The 12348-nt window shown below is 39.9% G+C and overlaps 1 protein-coding gene across 1 annotated transcript; it reads right to left on the bottom strand.

Annotated features, from left to right (window-relative positions):
- Window positions 1-11516: 11516 nt before the first annotated feature.
- Window positions 11517-12078, bottom strand: LOC133834553 (uncharacterized). Its single transcript, XM_062264204.1, has one exon. It carries the CDS (start codon window positions 12016-12018, stop codon window positions 11683-11685), a length of 336 nt encoding a protein of 111 aa, XP_062120188.1. The 5' UTR covers window positions 12019-12078; the 3' UTR covers window positions 11517-11682.
- Between the last annotated feature and the right edge of the window lie 270 nt (window positions 12079-12348).

Below are 12348 nucleotides of genomic sequence, written 5' to 3'. Positions count from 1 at the left end.
TTTATCTGGCGATTACTGAAGTTGCTGCCAGCGCGGTGTTAGTGCGAAAGGAGGAAGGCGTACAAAAAGCAGTCTACTATGTCAGCAAGAGACTGATTGGCGCAGAATTAAGATATCCACCAATTGAGAGGTTAGCATATTACTTGATCCTGGCCTCTAGGAAGTTACGCCCCTACTTTCAGGCCCATCCTATTACAGTCCTAACTGACCAACCCCTTCGGCAAGTCCTCCAAAAACCGGAAGCGGCTGGATGATTATTAAAGTGGGCAGTAGAACTGGGACAGTTCGATATAACTTATTCACTGCGAGCAGCAATCAAAGGACAAGTCTTGGCTGACTTTATTGCAGAGTTCACTGAACTCCCAGAAAGCGAGCAGCGCAAACAGCCTGAAGCGCCCGAGCCTCAAGACAAAGCTCCTTCGTGGAAGCTATTCACGAATGGCTCATCCAACGAATCCCACGCTGGAGCGGGAGTGATATTGATAACGCCGGAAGGGCATCGATTTCACTACGCCATCAGGTTCGACTTTACCACATCAAATAATGAAGCGGAATACGAGGCACTCCTCGCTGGATTGAGAATGGCAAAGGATATGAGCATAAAGACGCTTGATATCTACAGTGATTCACAACTGGTGGTGAATCAGGTCCTGGGAGAATACCAAGCGCGAGGCTTGAAAATGGTGGCATACTTAAATAAGACAAAAGACTTGCTAGCCCAGTTCACGAAGTACACCCTCCAGCAAATCCCACGGGATCAGAATTCAAACGCGGATGCCTTAGCCAAACTCGCAAGCGCGAAGGATGCTGACACTTTGAACATTGTGCCCGTAGAAAGACTGAGTAAACCAAGCATAAAAGCAGCTGAGTCCAGTATGGAGATTCGAATGGAGGATACATGGATGGCACCTTACTTGGAGTATCTGACAAATGGTACGCTGCCAACAGATAGGAACAAAGCCAGAACTCTACAAAGATGAGCTACTAGGTACATACTGGTCGATGGCATTATGTACCGAAGAGGATATTCAATGCCACTACTCAGGTGCGTTACACCAGAAAAAGCTAAGGAACTCATGAAAGAGGTCCATGAAGGCTTCTGCGGGGATCATGTTGGGGGGCAGAGTTTGGCAAAAAAGATTCTAAGGCAAGGCTACTTCTAGCCAACTATGAACGAGGATTCGATGGAGTTTGTACGAAGGTGCGATAAATGTCAAAGGTTCTCCAAAATTCCACGAGTGGCTCCAAACGAATTGAAGCAGATGCAAAGTCCGTGGCCTTTTGTAGTATGGGGGATAGATTTGATCGGATCCCTACCTACAGGGAAAGGCGGTGTAAAATACGTAGTCGTGGCAGTCGATTACTTCACCAAATGGGCCGAAGCTGAACCACTCGCTACCATCACGACCAAGAAAGTTCTCGATTTTGTTATCAAGAACATTGTCTGTCAATATGGTTTGCCCCAGAAGATAGTTTCAGACAATGGGACCCAGTTTGACAGCGACTTATTCACCGATTTCTGCGAAAGACATGGAGTCATTAAAAGCTTTTCTTCAGTCGCACACCCCCAAGTGAATGGGCAGGTCAAAGCCGTAAATAAGACTCTTAAAGACACCCTGAAGAAAAGACTTGAGGAAGCCAAAGGAGCGTGGTCAGAGCAGTTGCCTGAAGTCCTTTGGTCGTATAGAACGTCCCACCGAACAGCGACAGGACATACCTCGTTTTCCTTAGCCTATGGATATGAAGCTATGTTACCTGTCGAGTTAGATCCCCCCTTACATCAGCGTTTGACTTACGACCAGGACCAGAACAGCCAGCTAATGATGGAGTCCCTAGACTCAATCGATGAGATACGAGAGAAATCTCAACTCCGAGTTGCAGCATACCAACAAAAAGTCGCCTGGTACTTTAACTCCAAAGTTAAAGAAAGAAAATTCAACATCGGAGACTTGGTGCTACGACGAGTTTTCTTAAATACCCGCGACCCTACTGCTGGAGTGCTCGGACCTAATTGGGAAGGACCTTACCAAGTTGAAGAAGTCCTTCATCCGGGCACCTACAAACTTGCACGCTTAAACGGAGATCTCGTTCCACGCTATTGGAATGGAGAACACCTGCGCAAGTATTATCAGTAAACAGTCCTTTTTAAAGGACTGGCTTGTATTAATTTTTCTTTTTACAAGTTTAGCAAAGAGGGTTAGCCACACTGTATGGCTAATCGCTCGTATATGTAAGATTCTATTTCAGAATCACTCGTAAAGATATGTTTAGTCCATTTTTAATAATACGAGATTATAAAGGACTGTGCGCAGCCAGTCATTCTTGCCAACCTTTGTGAATTTACATTTACAAGTATTTGTTCATTACGTGTGTTGTTTTGCTGTATTACAAGTATCATTTTTGTACACGAACAGGAATGTTCGAACAGGTCATGGTCAAGGCAAGTGACCAAGGACCTAAAGCTCCTCGATCACTTGGGGGGCATATAAGGCACATCGATAGCAAAGCGTACCATGAGGTATGTAAACACATGAACAAAATGAGTGAAAGCATGCTAGGGTACTTAAAGTATTTTTCAAAATTTATATTTTGTTAAATCATACCAAAGTACTATGCTAAGTTCAGTCATACGGACAAGTGTTATAATAAATAAAAATATTATAGCATCATACAATCTTTTACACCGCAAGCATCATTGCTTGGATGTAATTGTTCAAGTAAAAGAAAAAAGATTTACTGCCCGTGCAGCAAAGTTTAAAGCAAAAATATTGTCTTTACATCACGACCTGTGGGTCGTGTGATCAAAAGGAAAGAAAAAATAAATGAAAAAGTTCAAGAGGCATTTGGGGCCGGAGGGTCCTCACAGGCATCCTGGATAATAGCATCCTCAGCAGCAACTTCTTCTTCTACGACAGCCTGGCTTGGGGAATCAGGGATCCTCGCTCTTGCCTCCTCTTCGGCCAGTTGGGCAGCACAGCGCGCCAGCTTAGCAGTCCTAACATCTTCAGAAAGATAGCTGAATTCGGCACCCTGATTGTGTTTCCAGAAGTTGTAGAAACATCGGAGCGTCGTCCTCTTATACCTCTCCAGATTTTTGGAGTTGTCAAGTTCCAGCTGCTTTACTTTGCCTTCGAGAGTAGCAATGGCCTCGTCCTTGGACTTGTGCATCTCTTCCAACCTTTTGATTTCACGAAGATGGGTTACGCTGGAATCTCGATACTGCTGCCTCGACTTTATTGCAGCTTCAGCCTCTGACAGCTTTGTCACCGCAGCGTCCCTCTCTCGAGCCATCGCCTCCAACTCCTTGGCGTGCCTAGCCTCTGCAGCCGAAAGCTCTTCGGCTGCCTTCACCTGATACCTCTCAATGGCCTTTGCCCGAGCCTGGTCGATAGAGGCTTGGGCACGGGTGCGAGCAGTGGTAGCAGACAGTAAGGCCTGTGAACAAAGGAAAAAGTTAAAGCCTATTGCAATAAAATAAAGGACTAAGGCTTGAGAGACAAGGGAGTACTTACACTGGAAATCTCATTCAGGGTCCTGTTCAGGATCAGGTCAACCGACATATTTTCTGCTTTGACCATTGCATCCTTGACACGGTCGTTCTTACCGATGTGTACAAGGCGATCCTTGGCTGATCGCAGAGTGCAGCTCAAGATTTTGGCCCCGAGAGCTTCTTCCCGAGTAATTTGCTCTCCGGTAGGCGCAGCCGGAGGTTTTGGCGTGGCCGAAGGAGTCTGTTTCTCCGTAGGAGTCGGAGGATGGGCGGAAGTTTGCCCAGTGGGTGCCTCCCTTGGAGGATCTTTGGTTCGACTCTTTTTGGTGGGCCCCTGGCTGGTCTCGCCGGTGTGCCTCCTTGACGACTTTCGCCGAAGTTGGGGAACTTCCTCTTCCTCCTCGGCCTGGTACATGTCAAAGATGTTGGAGTGGCCATGTCTGCATACAAGTAAACACAAGCAGGTGATAAGACAAGAGGCAAATGAAAATTCTTTATACACAGAAAAGAGGTAACAAAGTGAATACCCGAGCTACAACTACTGGTCGCTATACTATTGACTCTATTAGTCATACACTCACTATCTGGCATGAAGAATTCTGGCCCTAATTTAGGAGTATATGTAAAGTTTACTTCCCCGTCAAACAAGTGACAGGGAATTGGCAAATTGTTCAAAAGTAAAATAGTGTTACCGTTCTCATCAGAAGACTCCCCCAAGTCCACAACTGGCTCTTTGGCCTTTTGTTTCCCTTTGCCTTGGGGAGGAGAAGGCCTTTCTGCGGGAGAATTGCCCGTGGGCTCCCTGATAGTAACCCCCGTTGGCCTCCTCCGAGGAGGGGATGCAGGAGGTTGCTGCTCGGGAACCCCCTCGGCAGTGGCATCGCCTACCACGGACCCTCTTGTTTCATGGCGAGGAGCCAGGAGGCCAGACCGCCTCAGGTTTTCATCAGTGACCAGGATCTTGACACTTTTTGTTGCGTCAGTCATCCTGGCCAAAGTATTGGACCTCAACACCATGGTGTTGGGGTCGGACGTAACCATGGGCCTGAAAGATAGATTTCAGTACTGAGAAAAATGAAAGAGAACAACTTGATTAAAAGTATCGACCAGTCAAATACAAGCACTTACCTCCTCGAGAGAAGGCCAGGTTATTGCTGGTTATGTTCAGTGTAAGGAAGTACTCCTTACTGTACTGTCCCACGTTCGAGATGTGTGTGGTATCACTTAGGAACGTCTGGTTGGTCTCCTGGTGACAGAAGTGGAAAAAACCTGTTCCGTGTTGTTGCGAGTTAGATTTAAGGTCAAAAAGATAGTTGACCTCATGAGGCGAGGGTTCTGGCCATTTCTTAAGTTTATACAGGATATAGAGTGCGGCCAGCATTCTATATCCGTTTGGAGTTATTTGGAAGGGGACGACACCGAAATAATTGGCCACCCCCTCATAAAAAGGATGAAGAGGGAGGTAAGCTCCCGCCTCAATGTGATACCGAGACCAGGCGCTGTTTACACCTCCGGGGAGGTTAGCCCTCTGGTCTACGGCAGGACGTATAATGGAAACCCCTGTGAGAGGGTATTTCCTGAAGTAGTTAGCAACCATCCGCATGGTCACTGAACTGGTCGGAGCAGTATAAAACTCGACATCAGGCAGATTCTAATGCCGAGGGCAGGCCCTAGTTTGGATATTAGGGTCAGGGATAGGATTTTCTCGACCACTGGTCAAGGGAGCCCTAGCCTGCGGATCAGGCTGGGTAGGATGGTTTGGGTTGTTTTCAGGTTCAGGTCTTTTCTTGCCTACTGATTTTGAACGGGCCATTTGAGGAAAAGGACGGGGTCTAGTAGAGGACCGTGAGAAGGGAATCTCGTGAACCCAGTCGGCCGGTTGTTCTTCACCCTCGAGCAGCTGGGCGAGAAGGTCGTCGTCAATGGGCCGCTCACCTCCCCACAAATCTGGCATCAATGTCTGCAAACAGAAGAATGGGGAGGTGAGGATAGAGAATTTTCATTAGCTTTTTAGAATAACGCTGGACGAGTATAAAAAGCCAAGATTTTATACAACAACATTCTAACAAGAAGCTAAAGTGTTCCATACGAACAGTTTGAAAGACGGATTAAAGGGTGAAAGCAAAAAGTTTTTCAAGAAAGCTTTTTCAACTCCCCGTAGGGCAGGAAAAACCTATTTTCCAACTAGCCTATAGATCGAATCTTTACTTCGATCTTACGTCCTAAACATATGATCCTGACTAATCAAACTAACTCGTAACTCTTTTTGCCTACAAAACATCCTATTCACAAGCATCTCAAACCAGAAACAGATAATCTCAAACGGTCTACATACAGAAACATGCGCCACGAAAATCTGAAGCATGGGAATTCGAAAACTTACCAAGAAAATGATCGTGGAGATGGAAGAAAGGTCTTCGGAGATCAAGGAACTCTCAGTCTGAGTCTTGGAAATGTAGGAGAGCGGTCTCCGGAGAAGTTTAAAACTCTGGTTTTTAGGGTTTCTTGCAAAGACAGTGGCGTGCGTAAAAAGAAAAGGAAGGCTTCGAAGGTCTTATATAAGTTTGTCTCTGGCATTAAAAAGTGTAATCATTAGTTTCCCTTTTTCAAAATATGGGGAAGCGGGATGGCTGTCGAAATCATTTCTGGGGAACCGAAAGGACGTGATTAGAAAGAAGTGGGTTACTTTTTCCAAGAACACACGAAGGGTTCTGACACGTAAGACGGGGTTACTGAAGAGTCGTTCGTCCAAAAGTTTATTTTACTGCTCGTGATAAATAAACTTGGGGGGCAAATGTTATCCAAAAAATTAGCATTGATGACGTGGCAAGTGATCCCTGGACACGTGGCTGACACCTGGAAACGTTCTGTTAGAGTATCGACCAAAAGACGCATTAGAAGCAGTTAGTGGCCCAGTCTTACCTGCGACCAGGCTGGTCGATAGTTCCGCATACAAAACAACATTCATGGGAAGATCTTTGTGAATCCCGAATTTATCTCACACATTCTCCTGAATATCCGATTATTCGGGAAAGAATATATGTAACAATATTTTTTAATCCCCCTTGAACCTATAAATAGCAGGAGATAGCTCAAGGAAGGGACTTTTTCTTTTTAATCATTTGAGACTAGAGTAATTCTCCTAGTAATATTGTATTGTTCTTCAGAGGTTAGTGAAACTCATTGAACCCTAGTTCTTTGATCACCCTTCTGATTCTTAGATCAATATCATTCTAAGTGGACGTAGGTCGTTACCAGATCTTGGGGCCGAACCACTATAAAACACTGTGTCTCATTTACTTTTGTCATTACGTTCTTCTCATTATATTCATTCATATCAAGCATATTCTGACTCCGTGTCAGTTGGCCAAATCTTGGGTCAACACTTACTCACTTTTGGTCATTTTCAAAGACTCTTCCAAGAACACAAGCTAGTCTTGGCTGGGATTTGAGGAATTTCTTGGGAATTTGGGGTATTTGGAAGGATTAGGAGCAGCACCATCATACCCAATCTAAAGGTTTCAAAATTCAGATGAGGTAAGAACCCATTTGTTCTGTTTTTCTTCTCAAATTGTGGTGTTCTTGGTTAAGCTGAGGTTAAGCTAAATTATGTTGGTTTGAAGCTTTTAGGGACTTTGGAGCTGCTAGTGTTGATAGAAACATGATTTGGTGGTTGTTCTAAGCTTGGAATTGAGCTTGAAATTCATAATTTTCAGATTTGGGTAAGTTTCTAAACTTTGAACTCAAATTTTTAATGTGTGGGATTTAGTGTATTTTGTTAAGCTTTGGGAACTTTGGAGCTTGGGATTGGGTTTGTTGGTGAGTATGAAGTGTTTTGTGGTTAAGAATCTATTGAGAAATCTATTTTGGGTTGATTTTGGTGTTGGCTAATGCAAGGGAAAATCGTAGTTGTGGGTTTTCTAGTGGTAGCGTCGCAGCGCTTAGGTCGAGCGTCGCTGCCCGCTTGAGTTTCTTTGAGGGTGGGTTTGCCTCGAACCGCCGTGGCGCTGCGACTCTTTAGACGAGGCATCGTGGCCCTAAATGGGGAAAATGATAGGGAAGCTCTCTGATTGTTGGAGCATCGCGACCCTTTAGGGGAAGCACTGCGACTCAAAATGCACGAGTTTTACATAAGGGCTTCTCGGTTTGTTTTAGAGTTGCGGCGATGCAAGGGTACGTCGCGACGCAAATGCAGTTTAGGGTGCATTTTATTTAGGGTTTTGGGGAGTTATCTTTGGAGGCTCAGTGGACGATCTCGTTCCTGTTTAGTGGAATCCGAGGTCCCAAGAGCTAAGGCTTGGTCTTGGAGCCTATTATCTGAATTATCTCTGATAAATGTACCATTGGTGTTCTGACTAGGGTTTTCTGCAAGGCTCATGTGAAAGGGATCATACTCAGGGTTGCTTCGCTAATTTGCATAGGACATAAGGTAAGGAAATAGTCACTTACACCATGCGTTGGGCATTGGCCCTCTTATCTGGAAAAAATTATGACTTTACTGTTGGAAAAACCAATCAGAGCACGTAGCGAAAAATTGGCATGGTGGGCCCGTTGTTGTTTTATTCTTATTATGAAACAACAGAACAACAACATACAAAAATTTTCAATATTCATATAAACAATTTATATGACCAAGAAAACAATCCAGAAACATTATCATACAATACTATTAATCATGTAACAAATATGTATACATATAATATATAAACACAAAAAAAAAACAAGAACATAAATTTTTACATCTTGAAGCCTATCAAGTGTCATTGAGTCTTTTCGTATTTTTATCGATCTTTTTTTCCAAAGCTTTGAGCACTCAAACCACGATCTTCCGGAGTGTTCTCTACACCTCAAAATGTGTGTGGGCACATAGAAAACATGAGTTTGTATTTTAGGAATCACAAGTATTTCTCAACACATGAGAATTTGGATTATGACCTGAGAATGACTAGAATAAAGAAGAAGAAATAGAGAGAGTTTTTGTCTAACAAAAACCTCTGAGAACTATTCTAAATTGTATATTATTGTATCTGATGTTTGTTGTTATGTTTTTCTCTTCTTCTTCTATATCATATATATATATAGAGAGAGAGATTTATATTACCTTATTATTTCAAATAATATAATAATGATGATATGATTTGATTTTAGGTAAATGTCTAACTTACCACATTTGAAAAAACTATTTTCAAATTATTAATTAATTAAATAAATAAAATAAAAACTATGCTGATACAATATCAGTACAAGGACTGTGCCATGCGTGTACCGCTATTCCATTTTCAAAGATTTTGTATTTTTCTTTTATTTAATTATTTAATTAAAATTAATCTCCCACAAAACAAGGTGTTAATCTTTTTAAGGAAAATATGACAACTATATTTCAAATTTTAAATTCTAAATTCTAAATTCAAATTTATGATCACCATTATCATCATATTTTAAAATTCAATAAATCAAAAATTATTTTTGACTTACTAATTTTATTTTCTCTCAGTCAAATAAAATAATTTATTTCAAAAATTTATTTATTTATTTATATATATATATATGAAATTCAAAATTTTATATATTTAAATTAATAAATATATTTTCGAAAATTAATAATTAATTCTAAATTAATTATTTAACCTCAATTATTATATAATTGCATACTTAGTCCGAAGAATAAAATTCTTCTCAAATTCTCAAATTATAATTATACTCTTGTATCAACTCTTACCTTGATATGGTGCTGATAGAGCCACCCAGGGGACCTATGGACCTATAATATCAAGCTCCAATAAATATTACATTATTAATCAAAGCTCTTTGATTAAATAATCATATTTATTAATCTCATGATTACTCTACTAAAAATATGAAATTGAACTCTAGATAATTATAGACATATATTTACTGAATTTTATTGAGAATAAAGTGTCCGTTGATATAATCATTACATACAACGTTAATCATCTATTAATGGTTCATAATTAAAAGGGAATAAAATTATTGTTTGACCCTTTTAGCTATATCTTGTTCCTAGAGTACCATTGACTTTACTAGTGAAGGTTGTGTCACAACGTGAGCGCTCATAACCTTTTCAATTCCAAATTTCAACTCAATAGGGAACCATTATTCAATCTATAAAAATGTATAAATTCCATATCTATTAAACTATGTCCCGAACCATATACATCATTGAGTCCCCAAAACAATTGTTCTTGGCCTGATCATTCTGACAAACCTTAACGCATGAATAAAAGGATTAGATGACATATATAGGAGTTCAAAGTAACCTCAGGATTAAGATCATCATGTACATGATCATCGTTTGGTGTGTTTGATTAATACTATAAAACGGTGTTTAAATAAGTATTAACAAATCACATATGGTCCACTTCTACATACTCTCAGCATGCAAAGTACATCTACTAAAGTATCTTACTACATTAGTAACATGGATCTAAGGCAAATGTATTCATAATACTAGTAGACTGTACTAGCAGTAATTAATCTAAATAACTTTATTTTACTGCGAAATATTTAAGTTTATTATCTTAATCTCGATCCTTCCATGGGGGGCACTTTATGAACCCATTGGCTCAGCACAAGTTGTATGAATGAATGTTGAATTGACATGAATTATATGTCTATTGTTATTCTTATTGTGAATTTTAAATGACATGATAGTTTTTTTATTGAGCCTAAGCTCACGGTTGCTTTATGGTGCAGGTAAGGATAAAGGAAAGCTAAACCAGTCATAAGTTGGAGAGTTGTATGGGTGGTGTGTACATAATCAACCTACTCAGTTGGCACAGTCGAAATACTTATGAGGAGCAGGGGTTATTAGCTCAGTTTTGCAACTTAGGTAGGCTGGTTCTGTAATTTTGTAAACATGTGTTTTGAATTAAAGCCTTTGGGATCCTTTTAATTATTCAAATCTTTTTTAATGAAAAGTTTGACTTATTGACAAATTTTTTAATACATAAATTGTCGTTTAACATTAACTATATTTTTAAGTCCAAATGACTCGCTTAACAAGTTAAGCATTATTTTTAACATACGGTGTAACGGTCCTAGATTAGTAGGACGTTACAATTAACTTCATGCTTTTACATGCTAACTTGTGTTATAATTTGTAGGGTGAAGCTTTACTTGCTGCGTGTCATATATTAAATCAAATTTATATAAAAAAGAATAATGTATCTCCATATGAGTTATGGAGAAGTACGAAGTCTAACTTAGGCTATCTTAAAGATTTAGTGTTTTGCTTATTGCAAGAGCACGGAGCTTAAAATGACTAAGTTGGGTCCAAGAGTCATTAAGTGTGCATTTGTTGGCTATGAGATAGCAAAGCCTATAGGCTTTTGGGGGTCTAAGGATCGTTAAGTGTGCATTTGGGCCTATAGGTTAAATAAAAAAAAAATCAAATTGGAAAAAAATACAAACAAATCAACAAAAATAGAAAGGACATTTACGTTACAAATTACAAGCAAGAATCACATAATGCAAAAAACACTTGAAATAAAATAATAATAATAATAAATGAGGACTATTTGTGATCCATTAATTTAAGATTAGCTCATTTATAACACCACTAATAATTAATTCTTATCAATTTGCATCACTAAATATAATCACTAATCAATCCCTAAATGTCCGAAAGAAAGAAAGCTTTGTAGGTCACCCTCTGCCCCCACCATCACCGGTGGTGTACCCTAAAACTTTTGGTTATGCCTTATTAACTTACTTTTACAGAAAGCTGAAATTTGAGTCTGAGATTGCATTTTCATGTATAAATTATAAATGTGATTCAATTACTACTGTAATTGTCCACCGCAAATAGGATGATTTTTAAATTGTAATTAATCGTTTAGATTAGAATAGCATAATGAAGAATCGCGACTGGCAGAATTCAAAGGATATAAACTTATATCAATATATATGGCAATTGGCACATTCATCTTTTCAATTGAATTTCTTCTTATATAAAAGAGCTTTGTCAAATTTACTTTGATAAAAAATTTATCTCTAACAACTTCCATTAAAAAAAAACAATTGCAAAGTAATCATATTAAAATGTGATCAAGTACACTAAAAAAATAAAATGATGATCATATAAACATAATCGTCATTTTTATGATATTTCGTTTTTAATTATTACTTAGAACAAAAGTAAAATTTATACTTTTTGCAACATAGAAAAAGTGTCAAAAATCATAGCACCGACCATTTTTTTCCCAGTCTCCGTAGCGGGTGGGCTCGGGTCCTTTAGGCCCACCGATCTCACCGGTTTCCTCGTTCAGGTCGAGCTCATCACCATCATCGTCTTCACCATCTTTATCCTCTTCATTCTTCTCGAATTCCAGATCTTTCTTCGAGCTCTCTTTCCGCTCCTTGTTGACGCTTTCTCGAGGTTGTTGAGCTGAGGAGGAGATGAGTCGAATCGCTGGGTTTAGAGGATCGGATCTAGCGAAGGAGGAAGTCAATTTTGGGGTCGATAGATTCGAGATTGATGAAAAGACACGGCTAAGATTTTTCGCCATTTTTCTTTTTGTTTCTCTGCGAAAAACGGAGGAAGGAACCTACAGTGATAATAAGGAGAGGAAGAAAAGTTGGGGACAAAAGTAGTAAAACGGTGTCGTGTAAGGCGAACAGAAAGCCACGTAATGGAGCTAAACATCGATGTGCTTTAATGGGCTTTAAGCCCAAATGTGATGAGCAGTCCCTAATCTGGCTCCAAAAGCAAGGCACATAAAGACTCACAAAAAGACTCTTAATGATGCGTGAAAGCAAGTAAATATTCATATTTTTAGTTTTGTAGTAAAATAGTTCAATCTTTTTATTAATATCACAAATTATTAAATACGACATTT

The sequence above is a fragment of the Humulus lupulus genome, chromosome 5 (assembly GCF_963169125.1).
Source record: "Humulus lupulus chromosome 5, drHumLupu1.1, whole genome shotgun sequence".
NCBI lineage: Eukaryota > Viridiplantae > Streptophyta > Magnoliopsida > Rosales > Cannabaceae > Humulus > Humulus lupulus.
The sequence above is the reverse complement of the archived record's forward strand: the minus strand, read 5'-3'. Positions and strand labels throughout refer to the sequence as shown.